We start from the raw sequence: 27,934 nt of genomic DNA, 5'->3' as shown, positions 1-27,934 counted from the left end.
TCTTCAGTAGTGTTTGCATATGTAGAATACATGTTTATAATGCCTACTGGGAGGATTCCCTGTAGTTTGTACAGTTGCTCAAAGTGGCTGGAAAGATAACATTCTGAAGCTGAGAGCAGCCCCTCTACAGCACTGCCAGACTCTGGAGTGAGAAACCCTAACCATAGCTGTTTCTAAACTTTTTTCCAAAACTCAGATTGTCCTCAGACAGCAGCATCAAAATAATACATTCAGCATATCCTTACCCTCCACCCTCGTCTTTCCCTTTCTTTCAATTTCCATTTTCTTTAAAATAGAAGGAAAAATTCTAGTTGCTAAGTACAACAGTTCTGCTGCCACTATCATTTTCCAGCATCACCTTTAAATAACCCTTTTACTGTTTGAGAATAAACTTAATGCCTAAGGGCTAGGGCTAGTAGTGACCTCCTGCACAATAATTTTATCATGAACACCACTCCCAATCCTCTTTTGCTTGGTTGTGAAGTTTGGAAGTTTATTGATAGGAGAGTGATCTCCCACATTGTGGCTGGGTTGAACCAAATTGTTTGATGAGAAGACTGTCCCTCCATACACTGAAAGACTCCATGGCTACTCTCTGCTTAGTCTATGCTGGGGAGCTTCCATCTGAAAGTTGCTCAGGCATACTTTAAGGGTTTTGGAAAATGATTTCTTCTCTATAAATGATTGTATTTTCTTATTCCCTTTTCCTGTTATTACTTTGTATAATATGCATTGAAGGTAGCTTTGTCCTTTGCTCCATTTATCGGAAAACACCACCAACCAGTTTGACTTCAGATTCACCCCCACAGTAGTGAATTACTGGTGTTGGGAGTACTGGATTGTAACATCACTGAAGTAGTCTGACTCTACAAAGAAGTGTTTTTATATGTGAGCATCTGAACAAACCAGCATTAGGTAAGGGTTCATGAAAATGACTACGGTAATGTTAACATTAAAATAGCCTTGGGTCCCCACTTATGGTCTGATCTTATTGAAGGTCTTGTGGATCCTATTGTTTGGATTCTTTACCAGCTGCTCCCAAGAATGGGCCTTTTTGTGTTAAGTTTGAAGTCTGGGTCCCGATGGAAGAGACCTTCAGTAGGTCTGGATTTCCTGTGGGATGACTTCCATCAGGACCTGTAGCTTCACCGTCATTGAATCTAAACACAAAGGAATGAAGAGGTGAAGGAGAAAACACTGTCTGAAAAGGAAGCCAGTTTGGGGGTGGGGTAGGGGAAAGTTTATTCCATAAATGAAAACTGCTGAACTAGGGCAATCTCTGTCCAAAGACTCCCCCAGCCTTTCTTCTGCCACACGTCTTATACAGAATTAGTGAAAACTGCACCAAGGATCAACTCCCCTGTGCAACCCTCTGTCTTAATAGCAACCTTAAAGTATTCCTATGTGGCTTCCCGTGCAGTTTTGTTTGACCTCTACTTACTGGGGGGTGCCTAGTACAATGGGGCCCTGATTTATGGTGTCAAGGTGCCGCTGTACTAGAATAATACATATGACTTGTAACCTGTTGCATAAGTAAGGTCTTGTGTGTGCTTTTTCTGGAGAACTCTTCCTTATTTCCCAAATAGGCCTGACGGTGGGCCAGGACAAGAGATTCTCAGATGCATCGTGATAAGTTATAAGAACCTGAATTGGACAGAATATGGCTAGTGGATAAAGGGTGAGGAGATTATAATTGCAGTGCTGTCTAGCCTACTGCTATTGACTGTGGTTGAAAGGGTCATGATGCTTCTTAATCCTAGAATTGAATGTTTGTGGTGAGTCACTACTAGTGTATGCATAATTTTGCATCGGAATATGCAAGACTCATACACTTCTGCCTTAAAATATCCCCGCTTCACAAGTACAACGTGGGGCAGGGGTCACTTGCTGGTTTGAACTAGAGTAAATGGTAGATTCTCGGTAACTGGAAGTCTTTAAATCAAGATTTAAATCAAATAACTCAGGCAGAGGTTAAGGCCTGTAACAGCAGTGGATGGATGAGGCTTTGTGGCTTGCGATGTGCAGGAGGTCAAACTAGAGGATCATGATGGTCCCTTCTGGCCTTAAAGTTTGAGTCTATGAATCTCTTCCTTTTTAAGGTCAGAAGGAACTATGGTGATCATCCAGTCTGACCACTTGCATTAATACAGGCCATAGAACCTTAGCAGTGAGATTCCTGTATTACACACATTTGAACAAGAGCCTAATTTTTAGAAAGATATTCAGTAGTTACTGCCTGTACTTACTGAACATTGCACTGCAGCTAATTGGTAGTCTTGATTTCTGGACCACCAGATAGTAGACAGGCAGACCAGTCAGAGTTATGGCACAGCTAATGCCAGTGTTCACAGGGTCCGAATAAAGGGACATTCCCACGATGAAGAAACACATTATTGTGAAAACCAGTGGGATGAATAGAGGCACCTAGAAAAGAGAGGAAATCTAAGAAATGGAAGGTCTTTCTAAGCAGTCAGCTGGCAGAACTTGCAGTCATGTACCGAATAGATTGCTGTCATAATATCGAGCAGCAGCAAACAAGACATTTGTACAAAGCACTGAAACTGCATAGTAGTGTTTCACTTTCTAAGCTATAGTAGTCCTGAAAATATCTGAACTTCAGAGGACAGAGAGCATTAGTCTGGTTTGGGATTCACTTGACTAGATTGTTTTTGTACTGAGCTTTGTTTTTTGTTGCAACAAAGCTTAACGTAACTGGGCTAAGTTTCAGATTTCTGCAGTTTTACCTGCATGATTTCCGTTGACTTCAATCAGTTGTTGCAGCTGAGAGAGCTGTTCTGAACATTTGACATGCAACCAGCTGAATGAAAACTGTATGCATTTTGCAGTGTTGCTGTGCTTGGGGCGGGGGGGAAGCATCACATGGTCATTTTCTACACTGCAGCTGTCACTACTTGTGTGTCGGTAGGAGCATTTGTCTGCTTAGATACAAAACTTAAGCAAAATCAGCTATGTTTTTCATGTCTTACTACTGTCTTGACTATATCAGGACCGAACTCCTGCAAGCTATGCTAATAGCCAGGAGGCTGCAATTGTTGCTATTCTATAAGCAGAAACGAATTAGTGGCCTTATCTAACTCACTATAATTACAATAATTTGCCATTTGGGTTCCTTGTCTCCAGATGAAACAAGTACAGAATACTGGAGAACCATTTGATCTCATGCAGCTGCTTTTGCCTATCTCTATCCTTTCACATCTAAACTCCTTTTTCAAAATCCCCACGTGTGGTTTTGCGTAGCTGTCGTTAGCTGGATCTCTTTGTACCTTGAAGGGCCTCGATATCTCAGGATGTCGATAACGATGTATCATGAGCCCCAGGGTCACCAGTCCTATGAAGAGCCAGCGTGAAAAGCTAAAGAAGCTCAATAGGCCATAGAGATCGCCAATCAACACCATTAAAAAGATCAGAGGCAACTAGGACACAGACAAAAATGCAGCATTAAACACTGCAGTAACACCTAGGGAAGATGCTTTTCCTTTCCGCCCCGTGTTACTTGTGTAGGTCTTACAACAGCTATAAAGTGCTATTGTCTTAACGTTTTTTCCGTCTCCTCAGTGATGCTGGTGCCTTTTCTCAACATGTGCAAATACGGTATTAACTAAATCACAGACTCTCCTATAAGTGGAAAGAGCAGGAGACTTAAGTCTTCATTGTGCAAATTTAGTTTGCTTGAGAAACTCTTAGATCCTGTGTTTATGGGACACTATAAGAAACCCTGAGTTGAGAAGGTTTTTTAAAACAAAAACTTAGCTTGGGAGGAGATTTTAAAGGAACAAATGGGAGTTAGGTTTCCAATTCCCACTGACTGTCAATGGGAGTTGGGTGTCAAATTGCCCTTTGAAAAATTTCTCTCTCATGTGAAATAGATGAAAAGCCAACCCTTTCCTTTGATGCAAAGTCCACCAGAGCTAGAATTTGGACCCCTCCAGGAAGCATTTTATTAGTCTCAGGTTATTTGGTGCCACAAGGCTCTTTGAAGGACTTTATCCTATTGTGGTAGCACCTGAAGGCACCAGGGCTGCACTGTGTGGAAACAAACAGGTAACACAGCCCCTGTCCTGAAGAGCTTACAATTTAATATGAAACAAGACACAGCAACTTCCTGTGACCGACAAAAGGGGGGGGGGGAGGAAGTGACGTCCAGGGCTCAGAAATCAGATCACTTGTCCTATAGATTAGTTACTGCACAATTGGATTCCAAATAGGAGTTTTTTCTTCTATAAAAATGTGCTAATGTGCATTTATCACTCCTACAGAGTGGTGGGTTTGATAGTGCTGTCAAATGATGTCTTCTGTCTAGGCAATGAACGGCTACAACATGGGAAGTAACAGTGCAAGCGTCCCATATGCTGTCCCACCAAAGTGTCTCGAACCCTGCTCTGAAGAAGGTACAGTAGTCAGCCAGCATATCCATTGTGTTCTTGGGCAGTGAGGGCACTGAACGGTGCCAGTTATAATGGCAGGGGCTTTATGTGGACAGTGGAAAGTCCAGTTAAGAATTCCAGTCTGTGGGGGCAGACCAAACAATGCCGTCTGTTAAGGGCTAGGCAGGTGGGAGTTGTGATCTCTGCTAGTGACTGGTTAAGAATGACACTCGCAGCTAGTTTGTGCAAAAACATTGGTATTGCTACTCTCTACCCTTCCCCTGTCTCATTCACTTGTGTAGTCTTGTCTTTTAGGCTGCGTCAGCTCTGCACAGGGCTGCCCACAGCACGCTGGGTACATGTAGGTATGTGCCATAGTTAAAAGTGGGCTGCATCCACACCGAGGTGTGTAGTTTCATGTGTCAGGGAAAGGTTCTAGTGGGGGGAGGCAACGAGGAAACCCGTCTGACATGACCTTTCCCTGCTGCAGGTATAGACTCCAACAACAGGGAGCTAGAACAGCCTTTCCCTGCTAACTTCCCACAGCAAGTGTCTTTCTCTGTGTGTGTGGGGAGGCTCCAGCTGCAGGGAGGCAGTGGGACACTACAGCCCTAAAACTAGCAGTGTAGACAGAGAGACATGTCTTGGGTGAGTAGAGAGCCTGTAAAGTAGGTCCTCACACACATACCCATCACATCCTTCAGGTGTGTCTGTTCTCTACTCCCCTATGCTGTGTCTCACCAGCTACACTGCTCTTTATACCTGTGCTGGGGCAAAGGCGACACAGGTCTACACACCACCACAAAAAAGCCCCCCCAAAAATGTGTGGCGTGTAGACACACCCATAGACCATCAGCTGCTTAGGACAGGAGCCGTCACTTATGATACATTTGTACAGTGGAGCTTTAGGAGCTACCCCATAGTAAATGACACATTTGAATTTTTTATATTATCATAGTCCATTAATGAAATGGGCTTAGTGTGGGGTGGGGAGGGCAGATGAGTTCATTCTCTAAGAATGAGAGTTAAAAAAAAACAAAAAAACCCCGAGCTTCATTCGGCATCCAGAAAGCTCTGCTCACCATTAATAAAAGGGCTGGAAAGGGGGTGTTTCTTCGCCTATGGATCATGGAGAAGAGTAGAGGCCACTGTCCTTCCCTGGAAGCTGCAAACAACATCCTGTTAGAAAGAAGCAGAACTGGATGAAAAGAAGGTAAGAATATTTGGTGAAAAACTTTCATTTTATACAAAATTTTCAATTACGTTTTAGGGTTTGTTTGTTTGTTTTTAATGAAAATATTTCTGATTATGTGCTTTTTTGGAAAATTTTTGACCAACTGAAGAAACAAAGATACAATATTACTCGTCACCAGCAGGGGGAGCTCATGATACAGCACGTGTTTTTGCAGCTCCCTGGCTCTTGAGTTTCCCCTTGAGTTTCACATTACACAATGGAAGAAATCAAACTACACCAGCACAACGAAAGCCACAAGAGGAATACAACATAGATGGCAACCTTAAGTGTGAAGTGCTCTGATGGCATGATACTTGGTATAGCATTAATATAGCTTTCGCTAGTGATAGGGTGTTTCAGTCCATTGATTGACCTGAATGTTTTTTAGCAGATCAAGGGCTGCCGAAAGTGTGTTTGAACTGAAGATTAGCTGGTTTTAGTGTGGAAGAGATGTTTGGCTTTAGAAAGGACAGGCTTTTACCTTGCAGCTGCAAAGACTCCTCCATTCAGAGAACCAAAGCAGGACAGAGCAACTAGGACGGGAATTGCTGAGGAAATGCTCTTAAAAGCTCGATCTGCAAAGCTCTAGGGGTGGGGAAAATAGAGAACCCAGTTATTCAGGGTTAGTTACCTTTGTCTCACATGTCTGTTTCTATAATTGCGCTGGTGGAGAAGCCAGGTTTTATCACCACCTCAAGGTAATCTCATCTCCATTATTACTGAGAGGCAAGAGAACCTTACAAGCAATCCAACAGGTGCGTCATTTTAGAAGAATTGCTGGAAGGCAGGAGCAAAGTTATCAGTATAAAGAACTTTATATAAAATTATAGCCTGCAAGACTGGGGGCTGGGGGACAAAAAGTGGAAGGGATAATGGATCATATAACCCCTATGAAAAACTGGGGGCAAACCCCTGCAATCCAGTGGCTGTAAGTATATTTCTTGCTAAAGAGGAGAGACTCTCCTTATGAGAGCTATACTGTTCCTAGACCATCTCCTTTATACTTCTTCCTTCTTGCCATATGTTTAAACAGACATTTGCCCCGGCATAAGAATCTGCAATCTGTTCCTTCATTTAATGAATCTCTGGCCTCTCTCCTGTAGCCCCTCTGGTCCCAGATGTGAACTATCTGTGTTACACTGAAAATATCCAAAAAACCAAAGGACCATACTCACTACAGCCACAGCCTCAGAGGCCAACACTTCCTCTGCTGTCAGGACTGCGTAGTAGGAGACATTAATGAGAAGGTACCCTAGAGTAACAATGAGCAAGGACACTATCACGCTCAGTGGGATATTCCTACAATAGAATAAAAACAAGCCTTTTATTGCACCTCTCAACTGTCCATCAGTTTTACCTCTATCCCATGTGAATATAGTAGATCTGGTTGGGAATTTGCAACATCACATTTTTTCACTAAAAAATGCAGATATTAAACAGAACTTTTGTGGGAAAGGTTTGGTTTGGACAAATTTTGAAATTGTCAAACTATCCCATTTTGACACTTCCAAAATGGAAAAATCTGGTTTTGGTTTGACATGACTTTTTTTGTTTAGAAACCTAAGCTAAGTATAGAGAAATAAAGACAAAACCAAAACGGTTACATGAAATGTTTTTGATGGACCTAAAGTGAAATTTTTTCCCAGTTGTTAGTTCATGAAAATTTGAGATTTCAACGTTTTGTCCTGACTCAGGACAAGAAAAGCTGAAATTTTGAATCTTTTTTTACCAGGATGAGAAGAGTGTCCTGCCCAGCTCCAGAACCTGCATTGCATCTCCTGATTATGATTGTAGGTTGCAGATTACGTAAATGCAGAATCGTGAGAATGAGGTTATAGCAAAAAATTGTTAAATTCCCTGGTGGTGGCATTTTTTCTCGTGACTCTCATTTCAGACCTTTTTCCAAAATACCCATCCTTGTCTTGGGCAGAAGAGAGCTGTGCCTAAAATAATACTTCCTAATCAGCAGGTGCTAAATGTGGGTAGGTCCCCTTTGTCCTCTTTTGCATTAGCAAGATATCCTATGAAGATCCAAACCTGGTAGGCTAAAGCATCTAATTTTAGGCACCCAGTCGCTGAGGGAGAAGTGCTATGGAAATTGGAGCTCGTTTTAGGTCCCTTTTTAAAAACCCTATTTACAATGAGAATAAACCTCACTGTAAAGGGGAAAACCAAAGAGTCTCTTCATTTTAAATATCTCTTCTCCCCTTCTGAGAGTCACTTTTTTCATCCCTACATATCCACTGGCAATGGGATGAAATTCCTGCCTTCGTGCTCATTAGAGAGACAAGGTGGGTGAGGTAATATCTTTTATTGGATCAGCTTCTGTTGGTGAGAGGGATAAGCTTTCGACCTTGCAAAGAGGTCCAATAAATGAGATTACCTCACCCACTCTGTCTCTCTAATATCCTGGGACCCACATGTCTACAACAACAACTGGTGTTCATTGTAACTTTGCTTCAAAGAGGGTTGAGTCAGGCTATGCTGTACAGCACAGCATAACCGGCGTTGAGAACACTAACCAAGCCCAATTTTCAGCTAATGTGGTTACCCTGGGACTGACCCCACTGGTTAAAAACGTACGTTTTTCTTGGATGGGGTCAAGAAGAAATTCCGCCCCTCCAACACAGCATCCTCCACTGAACCGTCAGGCTTACTACCACCACACAGGCTAGGCAACAGGCCTTAATAGGCCTGTAGTCTGCTCCAGTATGACAACAGCTGGTATGTACTTAAATGAATTGCACCCGAGTCAAATCTCAATATGAAAAATATTCAGACTTCAATGAACTGGCATGTTGTTGTGCTGAAGTGAGTTCATGCCCTTTAACAGCTTGTATTATTACGCTGCTCCAGCTTTGGGGTACGGGAATCAACATCCCTTCAGTGGCTTGTTGATCTACCAGATGTGAATTCAAGCAGCTGGCCATGGTATTCACCTTTCAGGGTTTATGATTTCCTCAGTTACAAAGTTGACATAGAACCTGCAATTAGAAGAGAAAAGTGTCTGCACCTGAGACTCCAAAGCCCAACATGGAAAATGAAGAGTGAGATGGAACAGGTTATGCATCTGTCACGGTTCCTGAGCTGCATCTGGGTGTTTGCTCCCTGAATAGAGGGGCATCCTTTCTTAGACCATGTGTCTTACTACATAACTATAGAGAGACTTTCTACAAAGAAAGTCAAATGTTTCCTCTTAAGGGTTGTAGTTAGGGAAGCATCTCTTGGGATCGGAGTTCCCTCCATCCCCTGCTCCCACCTCCCCATATTAAGGATTTAGATGCTTTGAGTTTCACCCTGCGAAATCATTGTCTTTACTTTCTGGACATGAGCTTCCTTTGTAATATGCAAGATAGAGCAGAGGTGCTCTTTGGAGGTCCCCAACATTCAGGGCCGGCTCCAGGCCACAGCGCGCCAAGCGCATGCTTGGGGCAGCACGCTGCGATGGGCGCTCTGCCAGTTGCCGGGAGGGCGGCAGGTGGCTCCAGTGGACCTGCCGCAGGCATTTCTGCGGAGGGTCCGCTGGTCCCGCGGCTTCGGTAGACCTGCCACAGGCGTTTCTGCAGACGGTCTGCTGGTCCCGCGGCTCCGGTGGACATCCCGCAGACATGCCTGCGGCAGCTCCACCAAAGCGCGGGACCATCGGACTCTCCGCAGGGACACCTGCGAGAGGTCCACCGGAGCCGCGGGACCGGCGAGCGGCAGAGCGCCTCCCATGGCGTGCTGCCATGCTTGGGGCACCGAAATTACTAGAGCCGGCCCTGCCAACATTACTTCATTTGGCACTTGAGTGATGTTTTGCCTAAGTAAAATGGTCTCAGTCCTGTCTCTAGGGGACAGGTAAACAGCCGCTATGATGACTTGGTCATTGCTGATCCAGGGTGCATTTGAATCTGTAACTGCGATGAGACAGGCTCCGCACAAGTTCCATACTGCAGCGATTTGAACTCTTTGGGACTTATCTGGCTTTCATCAGTAACTGGAGTAGATGTGGTCCAGTACAGATATGGAAGCCTACCATCCACCATATGCAAACATTCCAGAGTAAAAAGCCAGAGGCAGTTTGTCCAGAGCCAGTGAGCTAGTGTCAAAAGCATGCTGGAAATTCTCATAGTGACCTGAGAGGAGATAGAAATACAACAAATAAATCTGATGGTCTCTGAGAAGTTGGTGCTAAGAATTCAACCAGCAAAGTCACTGCCATAGCTCTGACAGCACAGTGCTAGCTCAGAGAGACTTTACAGAGCCAGTGTAAAATGACTCCTCAAATTTCAAAGATTAAGGACAAAATTGATGGTTGATCGAGTCTGACCTCTCGCATAACAGAACACACAGATTTTCACCCAGTAACTAATGCAGTCCCACTAATAACTTGGGGTTGAGCTAGAGCACATCTTTTAGAAAGAGATCCTATTTGATTTTCAAGGGTGAAGAATCCACCATATCCCTTGATAATCTGTTCCAGTGATTAATTACCCTGACTACTAAAGAGAGACCTTACTTCCTGTCTTAAATTTATCTAGCTTCAGCTTCCAGCTGTTGGATCTTGTTATGCCTTTGCCTGCTAGATTAAAGATGCCTCTGATCCAACATCAGTCTGCACAGAAATACTATTTTTAAATGATGTGCAATCCATCAATGTCGGAGCTCTGCTGCAACTGGTATGTGCCTCCATTTCATATTTCTCAGAAAGCAAGATAAGTTCAAACCTGCATTGAGCTGGCATGGAACATTCCAAGGCCTGCATCATCTGCTGAACTAGCAATTGATTCAAGGACATGCAGCCTTCATCGCCTTCTCCCCTGGGAATGGGTGTTAGACACTGTCGCCCCCTCCCAGTAAAGGTTTTTCTCCTAGCTAAAATTCTCAAGCCCTCTTTCTTTTTCTGGTCTCTCTCTTTCTGACTCTGTTCTCCACTTTTTATCTCCCTTCTTATCTGTCTGTGCCTCTCCCTAGGATTCGCCTACCTCTGTGTCCTGCTAGTATCCCCTTCCTGTCTCGTGTTAGACACAGGCTGCACTTTTCTTACCTTCAGCTAGCACCAGCATCCCTGGGACAATAATCAAGCCAATGGTGACCATCTTGAGGACTGTGAGAACGGTCTGTATATTTGCAGACCAGCTGACGCTCCAGCAGTTCAGAGCAATGATTAAGGCTTGGAGGGAAGGAAAAGAAGCTGAAGATCAGTGTTATTCATGTAGACTGAAATCTAAGTCGAAGGCATGAAGGTAAAGAGTCTTGGCAGGGGTTGGGCCAGATGACCCTGGCAGTCCCTTCTAACCCTACAGTTCTATGGTAAATGGCAAGGTATGGATGTGTGGGGAGGTATTTAGCTGAGGTTCAGTAGGAAATAAAATTGGCTCCTGTGCTGTTTAACATCTTCATGAATGATCTGGAATAAAGTGTGAGTGCAGTGGCATGTTAATTATGTTTTTAGAGGATACTGAACTGTGACATGTTGAAAACACCAGTGAGGATAGTAAGACATTAGCAACTTGAGGAAATAACTAAGATGAGATCTAAAATAATCCCAAACCCTGATATTCAGGGCTGAGGAGAGCTGGGAACCGGCTGCACGGGTTTTCAATGTTGTTGGAGTTTCATGCATGCTGGCAATCCCCTCCAGAAGGAGGGACGTGATAGTTTCTCTCTATGGCCCCGAAAAGCCTACTTGGAATATACTGAATTCACTTCTGGGCAGGGCTAGTGTGAGGTCACTATTTTGTACTATGACTCCGCATCTTGGAAGTTCCTCTTCAGGGAGCCTGGTATTGATGTTCTCCACAATGGGAGCTTTACGTTCATGGGGAGTCCAGTACTGGGGCAGTTGTACAAATTCCATATCTTAGATCACTGTAAACTGGTCCTCATCCTCTTGGCAAACATGAGGGGATAGGCTAGTTGGCCTGACAGGTGTTTTTAATCTCTAGTTTCTGGGAGTGAGTGCATGTGTTTGGAACTTCGTAGTGTAATATCTCACATGATCCCAGAGTGCTAAGCCTGATGCTTATGATGAGACAGATAGGGGTCCTGTTGTAACAGAACATTACATCCAAGGAGGGGTTTGACTCTTGTTCTTTATGGGGGAGATTTTCAGACTCACAAATGTGAGTGAGATGTTCAATCTCCATTGAAACAAAGGGACTTGGGCCTCTAACTGCCTTACACGCCTTTGAATATACTATACCAGCCTATGTGCTTCATGCACACAATGTGTGCTTGGTCAATACTGCGCTAGCTTTGGATTTATTTGTTTGTGTGTAACATCCAGAGACCCTGGTCAGGATCGGGACCCTGTTGTACCGGGCTCTATATAAAGGCATAGGAAGTGACACTTCCTGCCCAAGAAAATTAAATCCCCCCCTTACTTAGCCTAATGGAGGCAAACACTGACTATTCTGAGAGGGTGTGGTTGCAGGCGCTCAAGATCTGCCTGCCCCTCCCAACCCCGGCTTAGTGTCATCCACCCACGCTGCTGAGTTCCTCTGTCCTGCTGGTGCTGCTGTGTCTGTGCATCCTGCACTGCGTGCTGCTGCTCCACTCTCTCTTGTGCCTTGCTCATGTCCAGCCCAGCCCAGTCATGTGTCTAGGTGTCTGGCCTGGCTCTGCTCTGGCCCCAGTGCTAGCCCCACCCAGATCCACCCCCCTCAAAGCACTCCCCCCACACCTGGGATGACTCAGTCCCTCTTAGCTTGTGGATTTGGGGGCTCCGGCCCCGCCCGGGCTCCATCCTGGATTTCAGATGCCTGAGTGATGCTCAGGGGGGCGTGGAGGCTAAGTGGGTGGGCCGCAGCCCACCCAGGCTCACCTGTGGCTACGCCTCGATTTACTATAGGGAGGTGACATTACAGATAAATATTTATAGAGCATCCCATTGCTTTGTATGGGGCTTGACAGGCATGGAAAAGGGCAATTCTTGCTGACACAGGGAGAAAATGAGGTAGGGCAGAATCATACCAGGAATAGCCAGTTAATCCTGCTCTTTTCCCCTTCTCCACTTTTGCTTTGATTGTTTGTTTTTGGGGGTACTCACAGATGCCAGTGATGGTGACCAGCTTCACAGCCAGGGCAGGGGCATGGCAAGGGGCGAAGAGAGGCTCAATTAAGTAACGACCGAAAGCCAAGGACACCACGGCAATGACGGCAGGACTGGAAAGCAAAATAGAAAATCAAAGCATGTTAGACAGGGGAAAACACTTTCTGCCCCCCCTCATCCACATTATATCTCCTCTTGTACCACCCTTCCTTCCTTGGCTCACTCATCTACTTCGGATGCCTTCTACGGGTGCCATCATCTCATGCCAAGGAGACTTGGATGCTATTTGACTGCAGCCGGAGTCCAAGAGTCCTTGAACGCTTTTCCCTTGGATCATCACCGGAACTGTTGTTACGACCCAATGGCCCCCTCCCTTTAGGGAAGTCCCCTGGGAAGATTCACACTGTATATTGTGTGGAAATGTTCTCAACATATCTATAATGTTTTATAAGCTCATACCTTCATCTCCAATTGAATATCCTAATCCTGAATAATCATTAAAGCGACTATTTATAGCTTTCTGCTTCACTGAGACAGTTTAAAGGTGAAAATCTGCGTGCAGATTATTGAAATTTGGCAGGGGGTTGGACTAGATGACCTCATGAGGTCCCTTCCAACCTTTTGATTCTATGATTCTATGAAATGTCATATCATTTATGTGGCCATTTTTCATTAGTTTCTTTAAATGCCAGTAACCTTAGCATCTCTCCCTCCGGCCCAGGGGGTGAACACTGTAAGCCCCAGTGCCGAGGTGAGCAATGTGAAATCTCAGGTGAAGTTGTACCAATGGATTGGGTCAGCATGTTCAGGAAACAGAAGGGTACAGCTGTGGACTCGGAAGTCCTGCAGTCATGGGTGATGGCATCAATGAGGGGTTCAATGCTGGATGTATGGGCTTTAGGGAGTGCAGACAGGGTAGTCTGGCTGCTTGGTCAGCTGGCGTCATGGGAAGCAGGTGGACCTGATGCCCGAGCCGTGGGGGTGGCAGCAAAGAGGGATGGAACCCTGTTGCCTCTTTCAAAGGGGGGAGGGGTGAAAACCTCTCCCGGCTGGAGAGGGCTCTCACCAAAGAGGGATACAATCCCTGGGGTTCTGTGATGGAGCTTCAGAGGAGAGGGCATTCTTGGCAGGATTTGTTAGATCTATATACTGAGTATGAAAAGCAGAAGGGTAAAAACCTAGGGGCAGCTGCGGGATTAATCTGGGCTGCCGCAGCCATATGGTATCTCATGTTGTTGGGACAAAAAAGAGAGTTAGGAAGAAGGGAAGAGGTGTGTACCCGACAGCTGGGGGGGGAGGAATTGAGCAACTGAAAGCACAGATTACTAACCAGGCAGCAACCCAAGCCAATGCCCAGGACAAAGTTGCAAGCTTTGAGACAGGACTTCCAGGCAAAAAAGGCGGAACGCACCCGCCTGGAAGCACTGGCTAAGCAGATACCAATCCTTCAGGGACTCATCAAAGACTTGACCAGTCGTGCCCAGCATACGCCACAACGGCAGTGTGCTTGCCATGAAAAGAAAATAGAACAGTTAAAACATCAATTGGCTGTGCATTCGGTCCAGGCAGTCAGCCTCATGGGGGATGATTCAGCTGACCCTTGTAAGTGCTTTGATCTCTCCCTTTGTGAAGATCCTCAATTATGAGCGGAACCTTGCACCCCTATAGTGGCCCTCATGCAGGGTATGTCTACACTACAGGATTATTCCGATTTTACATAAACCGGTTTTGTAAAACAGATTGTATAAAGTCGAGTGCACACGGCCACACTAAGCACATTAATTCGGTGGTGTGTGTCCATGGTTCGAGGCGAGCGTCGATTTCTGAAATGTTGCACTGTGGGTAGCTATTCCGTAGCTATCCCATAGTTCCCGCAGTCTCCCCCACTCATTGGAATTCTGAGTTGAGGTCCCAATGCATGATGGTGCAAAAACAGTGTCGCGGGTGATTCTGGGTAAATGTCGTCACTCATTCCTTCCTCTATAAAAGCAACGGCAGACAATCATTTCGCGCCCTTTTTCCCTGGATTGCCCTGGCAGTCGCCATAGCACAGCAACCATGGAGCCCGTTTTGCCTTTTGACACTGTCACCGTATGTGTACTGGATGCCGCTGACAGAAGCGGTACTGCAGCGCTACACAGCAGCATTCATTTGCCATTACAAGGTAGCAGAGATGGTTACCAGCCATTCTGTACCGTCTGCTGTGCCATTGTAAACTGGATGAAGTAATAAAGAATGCAGGAATAAGAAACACTGACTTTTTAGTGAGATAAAATGAGGGGGAGGCAGCCTCCAGCTGCTATGATAGTCCAGGGAGTACAGAATCTTTTCTTTAGACATGAAGGGGGCACGGGCTGAAGGAGCTTAGCCCCCAGTTGGTATGATGAAGACAGTTACCAGCCATTCTGTACCATCTACCGGGAATGACCGAGAGTCATTCCTATTTTTACCCAGGCACCCCCGGCTGACCTCATCTGAGGCCAGCCAGGAGCACTCATGCGCTGCTGCTGCTGATGGATAGCAGTCATAGTGTACTGTCTGCCACCGGGGAGGGAGGGGAGAAGATGCTGCTATTCATTGCCGCAGCACCGTGTCTACCAGCAGCATGCAGTAGACAGGTGATATTGAAAAAGTCAAGAACCATTTTTTCCCCTTATTTTTCACGGGAGATGGGATAATTGACGAGATATACCTGAACCACTCTGGACGATATGTTTGACCCTACAGGCATTGGGAGCTCAGCCAAGAATGCAAATGATTGTCGAGACTGCGGGGACTGTGGGATAGCTGAGTCCTCGTACCCCCTCCTTCCCCTTGAGCGTCCATTTGATCTTTGGGTTTTCGTTATGCTTGTAACACAGCACTTGCTGGTGGCGTCTGTATCATAAGCCTGGAGATTTTTTTCAAATGCTTTGGCATTTTATCTTCTGTAACAGAGCTCTGATAGAACAGATTTGTCTCCCCATACAGCGATCAGATCCAGTATCTCCCCTACGGTCCATGCTGGAGCTCTTTTTGGATTTGGGACTGCATCACCACCCGTGCTGATCAGAGCTCCACGCTGGGCAAACAGGAAATGAAATTCAAAAGTTTGAGGGGCTTTTCCTATCTGCCTGGCCAGTGCATCTGAGTTCAGATTGCTGTCCAGAGCGGTCACAATGGTGCACTGCGGGATACCACCTGGAGGCTAATACCATTGATCTGCAGCCACACTAACCCTAATCCGATATGGTAATACCGATTTCAGCGCTACTCCTCTTGCCGGGGAGGAGTACAGAAACCGGTTTAAAGATCCCTTTATATCGATATAAAAGGCATCGTTGTGTGGACAGGTGCAGCGTTAAATCGGTTTAACGCTGCTAAAATCGGTTTAAATGCGTAGTGTAGACCAGGCCTAAGATTGAGGAGAGGTCTAGCGGGTGAAGGGGGAGGAGAAGGTCATATGTTCGGCACCCTAAACTACAAGAAGAGCATCCTGTGGGGGTGATTATAAAGAGGAAAGGGATCAGGAGGGGTGGGGGCTAGTTAGGGAGCCCACCCTCCTTGCTAAATTGGTAGTGAAACAAAGCCTGTGCCCATGGAAAGAAATGGTTCAACGAGAAAAACAAAATTGAGCCCAGACAAGCAGGCAGGCAACAGTTTAAAAAAAATAATTAAAAATACAGGTTGCAAGCCCTGAGCGCATAGTGGCAGAAGTAAAAAAAAGAAAGTCAGAAGTTAACTCTGGAGAGTCTGCAGGGAATTAAGCAGTACAACTTTGTAAAAATGTTTTAAAAAAAAAAAGAAAATTCTTGGTTTCTTTACAGCCACTCTGAAGGAGAAACGGGCTCTTTTATATAACAAAAAAAAAAGTCTAAATAATTCAGGCAAAAAGGTTATCTAAGTAAAATCATTAGACTATGAACAAGTTAGTCAAATTTGCTAAAAAAACAACCCCCACCCCTCCCACTCCTGGTGTGTACAGTCTTTGCTTTGTGGATTAAAATAAATTGGTGGTATGTTAAATAATACCACTGAAATCCCTTTGAATTTTCCATTCAAAGTTGCAAAACCAAAAAACACTTTTTTGCCAAACCCAGGTAACTAGTGTTGTTTAACTTTGGTATTTTGCATTTAACCCTTAAGGTAACTCAATGCTTTACACAATTTAAAATGTTTTAAATAAAGACCAAAGCCAGAAAAATGGGGGAAAAAAAATAAATTTTTTTTTGGTAAAAGCTGTAGTAAAAGAGAGAGAGACTGAGCCCCACACTGAGCCCCACACAACAAAGAACCTTTTTTTTTTTTTACTTAAAGGTCTCTTTAAATCGATTTCTTTACTCTACCTCCATGAGGGGATTAGCGCTGAAATCGACCTTGCCAGGTCGAATTTGGGATAGTGTGGACGCAATTTGACGGTATTGGCCTCTGGGAGCTATCCCAGAGTGCTCCATTGTGACCGCTCTGGACAGCGCTCTCAACTCAGATGCACTGGCCAGGTAGACAGGAAAAGGCCTGCAAACTTTTGAATTTCATTTCCTGTTTGGCCAGTGTGTTTGCAGAGCTCATTAGGATGATGTGCATGTTGCCCGGCCCTTACTTTGTGAGAAGTCTATGACCATGTCCCTCTCGCCCCATGCTGCCGTCGCCTCCTCGTCTGGCTTTGCACGAAACAATTGTCTGCCGTTGCTCTGACGGAGGGTGGGGCGACTGACGACATGGCTTACAGGGAATTAAAATCAACAAAAGGCGTGGCTTTGCATCAAGGAGAAACACAAACAACTATCACACAGAATGACCCCCTCAAGGGATTGAACTCAAAACCCTGGGTTTAGCAGGCCAAAAGAAATCGGGTCAATTTCTTGTTTTGATCCATCTACCTTTTACATCTTAGGCTGGCAGCAGACGGTGCAGTAGGACTGCTAGCCATTATCATCTCCTGGGTGCTCGACAGAAGAGGGGAATGACCTGGCAGAGTCACTCCCACGTCTGCCCAGGCGCCCCTGACCAATCTCACCGAGGTTGGCTAAAAGAGCACCTAGGAATATGACGACGATGGCTACCAATTGTAATGCACCGTCTGCTGCCAAAAGGCAATGAGCTGCTGCTGTGTAGCAATGCAGTCTCACGTCTGCCAGCACCCAGGAGACGTAAGGTGACGGTCAGCCGAGTGGGCTCCATGTTTGCCATGGTATGGCATCTACTCAGGTAACCCAGGAAAAAAGGCGCGAAGCGATTTGTCTGCTGTTGCTTGCGCGGAGGAAGGGAGGGAGTGGGGGGCCGGATGACATGTACCTAGAACCACCCATGACACTGTTTTTGCCCTATCAGGCATTGGGATCTCAACCCAGAATTCCAATGGGCAGCGGAGATTGCAGGAACCGTGGAATAGCTACCACAGTGCAACACTCTGGAAGTCAACGCTAGCCTTGGTACTGTGGATGCAGTCCGCTGACTCAATGCACTTAAAGCATTTTATGTGGGGACACACACAATTGACTGTATAAAAATGATTTAAAAAAACCCGACTTCTATAAATTTGACCTAATTTCATGGTGTAGACTTACCCTAAGTTACACCAACCTAAGCATTGGTGTGGACAGCGCTATGTTGGTGGGAGAGCTTCTCTCACTGACTTAGCTATCGCTGCTTGCGGAGGTGCATTTATTATGCAGATGGGAGAGCTCTCTGCAGTGATGCAGTTGCACCGATGTAGGACTTTTAGTGTAGAGTAGCCCTGAGTCTTTCCCCTGCTTGGGCTAGCCTGAACAAGAGTCTCCCAGAACAGAAAGTTCCATTCCCCTCTCTGAGGGTAGGAAGGAACAAGGTAAAGAAAGGAAGGGTCGGGGAAATGGTGCTCAGTTTCTTGGTCTGTCTCTCTTCCTCACCCCTTTGGGTTCTGGTTTGTCTATAGGCTTTTTATTGTCCTGATCAGGGTTGGAGTCCTTCCTTAGACTCCCACTTTTTTTGGTAACACCTGGTCCAAGCAGTCTCAGGGATTTCTGGCTCACTGCCTATTTCCTTTGCTGATCTATCCCTGTAATCAGGTGCCTGCGGCACAGCAGTCTTCTCCTGTAACCACCTCTTGTGTGGCAGGCCTTACCTTTTTTGTTTCTTCCCTTCAAGCAGATTAATTTCAGGTGTGTCTAGTTAGGGATCACCAAGCTCATTAGCTTCCTCCTTAATAGGGTGTGGATGTGCCCCCCCACAGAGAGGAAAAACATCCAGAGATTTCTTTTAATGCTGGTGAAGGGTGAAGACCTGGAGACTCTCTTCACAGAGCACAGGTACTTCTTCAGCTTTGTCTGTTCTCTTTCCCCCTCTGAGATTGGAGGGAATAGGATTTTTCTCACTGTGGGAGGTTAGGGACAATCAATGTCTTTGTCCCTGCAACAGTAGGGGTATGTATTCCTGTACTCTGAGCTGGGGGTGTGGTTCCCTGCTCTCTGAGATTTATCCACGCCCACTCTGAGCTAGCCCACTAAAAATAGCAGTGCAAGGGGCTAGCCACCCTGATTTCAGTCCTGTCTGAGATGCGATGTATGTACTCGGGACAGCTAGCCGCTCACACTGCTGTGAAGACATGATTTTTTATATGCCAGCTGGATCAGAGCTAGCGCAAGTATGGCTACTCAAGTGGGGAGGTGTAATTCCCAGCTCAAAGTGTAGATGTGCCTTAAGAATGCCCTCTTTGCTCTCCGGCTGAGACGGGTTAGGGACCTGGGTTGAATTTCTCTCCAGCCCCATTTTTCAGAGAACTTAATACTGCGGGAAGTTGCGAGCTGGCAGCTCTGGAAACGGAAGTGCTTTATGCTTGCTTGTTCTGGATTTGTGTAAGCTTCCCACGCTGCCCCACCAATGTACCTGAAGGGCCCACCACAAGGTGGAGGAAAGGAATTGTCTTCATGGGCCATCCAGCATTTCTGCTGAGACTGGGGAGCCAATTGTGTGGGCAGCAGTTTTTGCAATCTATTTATTTATTGTACTTATGTCTCCTATTATCTTAGTATCCAAGTGCCTCCCAACCTGTAATGTATCTGTCCTCCTATCACTCCTGGGAGATAGGTAAGTATGAGTATCTCCATTTGGCAGAGAGGGACTGAGACACAGTTGCACAGAAAATCTGTGATGGAGCAGGGTATGAAAGCCAGGTCTCCTGAGTTGAAGGCTAGCGCCCTACCCACTGGACCATCTTTATTTTGTGTAGGAAATGGGTTGTTGCTACTAACACATCACCGTGAGGTCGCTGAAGAGCCATTAGAGTGGGACTGATTTTCAGGTCCTGCTTCCCTAAGGAGGGGATTTGAACTGGTAACACTGAGGTGAGAATCTGAGGCCTTCTCCCCAGCCCCCAACCACAGAAAGAGCTAGAGAGCAGTGTGGTGACATGCAGTGCCATGAAATAAAATGTGTTGTGCTGTGTGGGGCAGTGGCTGCACACCCCACCCCCTACCAGTGCTCTTCTCCCTCCCTCCCTCCAAACCTGGAGGTATCACCCAGAACTGTGGCAGCTTTGCTGATGGTGGCTTTGTAGAATCTAAACGGATGAAAGGATATTTCAGACTCCATTTTCATTCAGCCTGTGACCTCTCATTTTTTTATGGCCATAAACACGGGCAAGGTTAACAGGCTAAACAATGTTTTTTTGTTTTGTTTTTTAAAATATTTATTGTACTCATTTAGTATGGGGGTCGGTTACCTTATCCTAGTTCTGCAGGGGTTCAGTTGCGTAAGCTGTGATCTCATTCTCCATGGGGGCAGACCTCACGGCCAAGCCCAGATGTGCTGTGGCAGACATTTCTGTTTATCCAGCAGCTATTGGAGTGGGGGTGGGGGCAGGTGGGAGAGGAGGAGGTCACGTATCAAACAGATTTCTAAGAAGCATGGAGCCTTTTTCCAGAAAACCCAGCTGTGTTGGCAGATTGCAGGAAAAAGTCCATCTATCTCATTACCACGTTTGCTGCAAGCTGTTCCTTGTTTTTAATTTTTTTATTCATCTCACTCTTTTTTTTACCTTTTACCCATTCATTTTCCTCCTCTGCCTCCTTTTCCGCCTCTATTTCCCTGTCTTAGGGTCCCACTACCCCCCTTCTTTCCCTCTAGCCATTTGAAAGTCCATGTGTTTGCTACTGTTTTGCATTCACCAGCTGGCTCCTTTAGCCGCACAGCTGTAATCTACCCCAATTAGAGTTTTAAAGAGAGGAGACTATAAATACAAATCAGCATTGACATATCACTCCTGTCCTTACACACCTATGGAAAAGCAGAACTGTTCTTACCGGATCATAACAAATTCAGCCCACAATCTTAAGAAGGCTGGCAAAGGCCCAAGGGTTTCTAGAAGGTAGATGTAATGGCCCCCAGATTTTGTGATGCTTGTTCCCAGGTCTGCATAAGACAGAGCACCTAGATGCAAAATAAGGAGGGGGAATTATTTATTATATTACAGTAGTGCCTCCAGACCCTAAACATACAAAAACACGGTGATAGTCCCCAACCTGAAGAACTTGGTCTATATAAACAAGATAGGAGCTCCTGAAGAGCTGTCATGGCCAAGGTGTTGATCACAGAGTACAAGGTCTTCTAGTCACAGGACAAGGACCATGATGAAGACCCAGAAAACGGTGGTTCGTGAAGCTTCATGCCCTCCTCCAGAAGGCTGGTATTGGCATGGAAGGAGTACTTGACAGGAATGACTGGAGACAAAGAACAAGAGCTATCGACCCTGACTGACAGGAGATGGTGAAGAAGAATGGAATATTACAATCTCCCCTCAGAGTTGGTGAACTGAGGCAAAGAGAGATTGTGACTTGCCAAGGTCACACAGTAAGTCAATGGTTTGGAACTGAACCCAGATCTACTGCATCCTAGTCCACGAGACCACCCTTCCTCTGAGATAAGTTGCTGCGATGGAGCACTGGGATTTAATGACTGTAAAGAGGTCATAAAATATACAACAGCCTGATTATGTACTGTGGTGGCTGGTGAATTTTGGGGCAAGTGGGGCACTTTACCTGCACAGCTGGGAGAAACAGGGTTGTAGCTGGGGGCGTTGTGAAGAAGATAGAGGCAACAAGAGAGCTGGGAGGGCTCAGGGGTTGTCTCCCTACAGAGACTGTCCTGGGCCCAGATCCTGCTCCCTGCAGGGGGCTGCACTGCCTGGGTGGTTCTAGCCTGTGCTCCTGGTGGCTCTGGCCTCAGCACTCCCCTGCTTGGTCCTGACTGCAGTATTCCAACTCCCTCTGTGCTGACCTGCTACTGCGTGCCACCCACCCTGGCCTGGCACTGCTTGGGAAGTGAGGGGTTGGGAGGGAAAGGAGGAGAGGTACTGGCTATGACCTCTCCCACTCCCCTCACACCAGAAAGGCCAGAAATGAGTGAGACTTTTCCCTCTCTCTGCTTCTACTAGGTCTGGGGTATGGGAAGGGGGGTGTCTGACTTCCCCTTGTGATGTGCCCTTGGACCTACATGCTCCCTGGAGTCCATCCTGATGATTGGAGAGGTGTAAGCTGTAGAGCACTCTAAAGTGTTGCACTTTACCTGCCTCGTGTAGACCCTGGCAGTGTGTTCTAAATGGTACCTCTTTCACCAGCAGGGGCTATATGGGGCAGTTAAAGCCTTTAGAACTTTTTACTGTCGCTACTGCCTGTGGCTTAAGCAGTGAATCTAATGCTGCAGGCCCTACTGGAAACTTCTGCTGCTCCTGTCCGACCTTGACTGTGCAGATTGAACATGTGCCACAGGACTGGTAGAGAACAATCACCTGCTGCTAAATATGAATTGCGAACAAAGGAAATATATAGCAGTTCCTATAGATTTACTGTGTCTGTGTTTCGTTTTGAGTGACACACACACGCGCGTATGTATGTGTGTGCGCTTATCTGCTTTGATGCCCCAATGTCCTCTACACACCACCTGCCACTGATTACATATGAGATATTAGTGAACTTTTCATTATACTACTAATCTAAATGTTTATCCCCTGGGAAGGACAAGAGCAAACAAAGGTAGGAACATTGAGGATGCTGAAATACAAAGTCTTGCAACACACCTTTATTCTCTCAAGTCCTTAGCATTCACTATAGAAAGACCCCTTTTTCTTTTCAAATAGGGCACTTTTCCTCTGGCTTGTTTTGTGGGTCCACATTTTTCACTGGATTGTTTGTCTGTGCTGTCAAGTGGGTTTGAGCCATGTCCAGGCCATGGTGTTATGTAAAGGCAGGCAAAAGGCTGGAACCCTGCAAGTTTGTGCTATGGTGATATTTAGTGCTAAGATTATTAGTGCTGAGTATTTATTATACAGCGCCTAACATGGGCTTGGCCTTGTACAGCAGCAGGACCCTGAGCCAGTGGTGGGGTTCATTAAATGTGCTGAAAAATTCTGCATCAACCCTAGAACGCCTACGCTGTCTTCGGAGTCCTGCAGAGGACAAATAACTAGTGCTTAGTTTGTCCCCTGGCTGTATCCTGCCATCTCCGCACTGTTACTAAAGAATATGCTATCAGACCCACTATCTTAACCTGGGACTTCAGTTCCCCAAGGGACTGGGTATCCCAGTGAGCTAATGAATAAGTATTTTGTTTCTGGAGCGTGTGTTCAAATCCTCCTTTGGTCCCAGATAACAGTGGTGGTTCTTTTTTGTTTTCCTGGCTTGCTCTGTTCAGTGGAGAGAATTTTTGTCTAAATCAGGGGGCCTGTTCTAACATGAAAAGACACTGACTTCAATGAGCTTTGTCACCTTCAAAATTGCCACTTAACTGAAGGCTTCGCTTTACAGCTATGATGTTAAAAAATATATATTTTTTTTTTTACTGAAGTTTCTATTTATTTAAAAAAACTACAAACCTCTAAGCTATTCTACCACCTTGCCTCTATTAGCGTTCTCTGTACTACACAAGTGTGAGAGCTTTGCCCCTCTCCCTGCCCATCTTCAGTTACAGCTGGAACTTGATTTCTGTCTCCCCAATTGGTTTGGTTTTATGCCTTGTCCTTAAAACTACTGAGTTCTTTAAGGTTCAAGCCTTCAGTGTGGTTACACATGATTTAATTTAGTGGAGGACTGTGAATGACACAATGAGTGAGACAATTATACTTTATTTAAAATAATTAGTTAAAGCAAACACGTGTCACAATGTGACAATACACTGCGTTGATACTAATGCTCTAAGATGAGACGATGCATCTGGACCCTCCCCAGGTGGTAAGAATGGCTAGCCTATAACCTTTTTCCTAATGGTTCCTTCCTGATAGATGAGTGTACATAATTTAAAAATAGGGTGCTACCCTTTTTATAATCACTATTAACACCCACATTAATTAGCATCAAGCTTGCCTTTTACCATATCTATATTTCCACTGCCATAATTTAAAGTAGCCAATGAGAGAGTAGAAGAGAGTATTTAATATTGAACTCATCTTTAATTAACAGCTGTGTAAATGCTGCCATACTAGTAACTGTCATTACAGAGAGAGAGCATTTTCCATAACATTTTATCTAAAACACTTGTAAAATCCAATGAGGGCCAACAATGTTTACCCCCGGCTTTAATTTATCTCTGACTTGCCTCTGAATTGTCTCACTTCACTTCACTCAGATTTTACCAGACCTCACTTGACTATTGTCAAGCCTATTTTTAGGAAATAGGTTATTGGGCCTACTTAGGTTTCTATATAACATAACCAAGCATCATCTCTATAGGCTACAGGTCTCTCCACCAACCCCATGTCAGTAAGTGTGGAAGACAAAGAGAGCCAGGGCTGGGGATAGAGCATGGAGCCATGGGAACTGCATATATAGAGATCTCTGCTCAAACTAGTGAAAAGTCTGTGATCTCACCCTAATCCTTTTCACTGGTGTCAAGTATCAGAGGGGTAGCCGTGTTAGTCTGGATCTGTAAAAGCAGCAGAGAATCCTGTGGCTCCTTATAGACTAATAGACATTTTGGAGCATGAGCTTTCGTGGGTGAATACATGCATCTGACGAAGTGGGTATTCACCCACGAAAGCTCATGCTCCAAAACGTCTGTTAGTCTATAAGGTGCTACAGGATTCTCTGCTGCTTTCCACTGGGTTCCCTCTGGGGATCTCAAAACAGGCTTCAGGAGTGCAGCCTTGCTTTCCAGGTTGAGGGAGCGTATTCCCATTCTGATCAAGTATCAGATTAGAATCTGATGGGTACGGGCAGCAGACCTGGGGGCCAGGTACAGCTAGTACCTCTGCAATGAAAATATTATGGGGGATCTGCCCCCATGTGAGTTCATGCACACTTGGGGGAGGAGGGAAGGCAAGAACTGGATCCAGCAGGGCCTGAGAACAGGCAGAAATCCCTGAAACCCTCCTTCCTAGCCTGGAGCTAGCTGCCCTCCACTCCCTGTGGAGTCTTATTATCTCCCCTCACTTTCTCTCCTTCCCTACCCACCTCATCCCCGGAGCCTATAGGCCTGATTCTCCACTGACAGGCATCTCTGTGTAGTCTGGTTACTGAGAGATCTGGACACAAGCAAACAATATGTGTTTTAAGAGGGGTAAATGTATAAATCTAGGAACAAAGAATGCAAGTCATGCTTAAAGGACTGGCACCTCTATCCTGAAAAAGATTTGGGGCTGCTGGTGGCTAATCAGCTGAAAGTGAGCACCCGGTGACATACCATGGCCAAAAGCATTAATGCAATCCTTGGATGCATAAATAGGGGAATGTCAGACCCTATAGGCATTATATTACCTCTGGATTTGGACTAATGTGAAGCTGCTGGAATACGGTTTTCAATTCTGGGGCCCACAACTCAAAATGGATGTTGAGAAATTGGGGAAGGTTCAGAGATGAGCCACAAGGTTGAGTAAAGGATTGGAAAACATGACCCTCATTCCTCCCTTCCCCCCAGGCTTCAGAGCCTGAGCTGCAGCCTCTACACAGCTATTTTTAGCATATTAGCATGAGTCCTGCTAGCAGAAGTCTGTGAACCTGGGCTTGGAGGCTCACTTCCAGGTGCAGGGTAGATGTACTTACAATGGTAGACTCAAGGAGCTCAGGCTATTTAGCTTCAGCAAGAGATGATTAAGTATCACTTAGGCACAGTCTATAAATACATACACAGGGAACAAATATTTGCTAATGGTCTCTTCAGTCTGGCAGGCAAAGTTCTAACATGATCTCATGGCTGGAAGTTGGAGCTAGACACATTCAGCTTGAAAAAAGGAACACATTTGTAACAGTGAGGGTAATTAACCAGTGGAACATTTTACCGAGGATTGGGGTGGATTCTCCATGACGGCCAATCAAGACTGGAGATTTTGCTAAAAGAGACTAATTCAAACAGAACTGAATTCAGGGAATACTGACAACCTGTGCTATACAGGAGGTCAGAGTAGCTGATCCAAATGGTCCCTTCTGGGTTTAAAATCTATGAATCATTCAGCTCAGTGGAAAGTGAGTGTAAGATGGTACAAAATCAGACTGACATCATTTTGCACCTCCTTTCCACTGGTGCATCTGGCTCCAAAAGGCGTAAGGAAGTGAAGAATCAGGCCGAGTCTTTGACTTAGGATATGTCTATCCTGCAAGTGGGAGCGTGCTTCCTACCTTGAGTGGACAGACACTCTCGCTCTGCTCGAGCTCGCGTGCTAAAAATAGCAGTGTAGCCAGCAGTAGAAAGGGTTGTGGCTCGGGCTAGCCATCTGGGTAAGAAACCTGCTCGGGGCCTCTGCCTACATACTCAGGTGGCTAGCCTGAGGTATTTTTAGCACACTAGCAGAGTTAGTGTGTCTGGCTACCTGAGCTGGGAACCACGCTCTGCAATGTCTCCACGGCTATTTTTAGCACCATAGCATGATCCCAAGTCTGTCAGCCCAGGTTCTGAGGCTTGCTGCGTAGACATGCCCTTAAGGTAGATAAAAAGGCAGTAAAAGACTCAGGCTCATGGGGCTTGGGCTGCAGAACTATAAAATTGCAGTGTAGAGATTTGGGCTCAGTCTGGAGCCCCTGGGCTCCAGAGACCCTTCCCCTCATGGGGTCTTAGGGCCTGAGCTCCAACCTTACAGCTTTTTAATCCCACCAATTGCTTTACATTTTCCTGCCTGCCCTCGTGAGGAAACGGGCTAGAAACAGCCTTTAAAAAAAAAGAAAAATGAAAAGGAAAAAAAGCTGAGATAAGCCCTTAGAATTCCAGCCACGTGGGGTTGCCATGGCAGCATGCTTTGTGGGCTCTGAAAGTTGGCTTTTCCCACAGCTCAGAAACCCAGGGAGGCCACCTTGCCTCAGCAGGCTTTGTGCTGTGGAGCCAAGGGTTTTGAGTAGGGTTTGGATTTACAGGACCGGCTCCACTGCTGCATGGAGCTTCAATGATACAGATTTACATCTGCCAAGGGTCTACCCCAGGGGTGGTCAAACTGCAGCTCTTTTTAAAGTTAAAGTGCGGGCTCCCTAACAGCTTGAGTTTCCCCCTCTTACACTCAGCAGCCCCCCCAGCACATTGCTTCTGGCTTCTGCCCAGCGGGGAGGGGGATCTCGGGGCTCAGAACTTCAGCAGTAGTGGGGCCCCAGCAAGCACCTCCAGCGCGGCTGATGCCCCAAGCATTGGCAGCACATCCTGACTCTTGAACATCTGAAAATTGTTGTATGCGGCTCAGAGGGTCAGTAAGTTTGGCCACCCCTGGTCTAGCCCACATTACTCCGGGTTATTTTCTATTTGCTTTGCAGTCTTTTTACAATGTATTGCTGATAGTTCCTCTGTGTTTTCATGTGAAAATCTGCGCGGCTCTAGAACACGCACAGATGTTCACAATGTTGTAACGTTATTGCTGGCTCACGCAGGAGAATTAGAAAAAGCAACTCACCGAACAGAGAGAGGACCCCACAAGCCAGCCAGACAACCAAGGAGAGCCCCACATTGCCGGAGTTTTGCAACACCCCTTTTGGAGCGATAAAAATGCCACTGCCAATGACTGTGCCGATAATCAGTGCAATGGCCCGCACCAGCGTGATCTTCTTTCTCAGGAACACTGCCTCCTTTCCCCTCTCTTCCTTTGCATTTGACTTTCTGCAAAATCCCATTGCTCTCTGTCTGTCTTCTCTATTTGAGCCCTGCAAGCATAGGTCTTCCCGAGAGCTCTGTGTCTAACACCCAACTTCTAGGATTGACATATCCGCAGTTTTTTTCCCCAGCCCTATACAGGCTCCCCTCCCTCTAGGCTTTCAGGCTGCCAGAGAATGGTCTTGGCTGGAATCCTCCAGGCATAACAAGCATGAAACATACAAACAAAAACAGCAAAGTAAGAAGGTGAAAGAGGTGCTTTGTAGCCCA

At 45.8% G+C, this 27,934-nt stretch overlaps 1 protein-coding gene across 1 annotated transcript; it reads right to left on the bottom strand.

Moving 5' to 3' along the window:
* Nucleotides 1-19: 19 nt before the first annotated feature.
* On the bottom strand, nt 20-27,843 carry LOC116826435 (cystine/glutamate transporter-like). The gene is made up of 12 exons (XM_032783159.2): nt 27,468-27,843; nt 20,914-21,040; nt 12,653-12,768; nt 10,649-10,774; nt 9,638-9,737; nt 8,559-8,603; nt 6,795-6,918; nt 6,101-6,204; nt 5,468-5,564; nt 3,285-3,434; nt 2,247-2,424; nt 20-1,160 (listed from the first exon to the last, which is right to left on the bottom strand). The coding sequence occupies exons 1-12, from the start codon at nt 27,682-27,684 to the stop codon at nt 1,096-1,098; spliced, it is 1,449 nt and encodes a 482-aa protein (XP_032639050.1). The 5' UTR covers nt 27,685-27,843; the 3' UTR covers nt 20-1,095.
* Between the last annotated feature and the right edge of the window lie 91 nt (nt 27,844-27,934).

Source organism: Chelonoidis abingdonii, chromosome 1 (genome assembly GCF_003597395.2).
Source record: "Chelonoidis abingdonii isolate Lonesome George chromosome 1, CheloAbing_2.0, whole genome shotgun sequence".
Taxonomy (NCBI): domain Eukaryota; kingdom Metazoa; phylum Chordata; order Testudines; family Testudinidae; genus Chelonoidis; species Chelonoidis abingdonii.
Note: the sequence above shows the minus strand (reverse complement) of the source record. Positions and strands in the feature narration are given on the sequence as shown.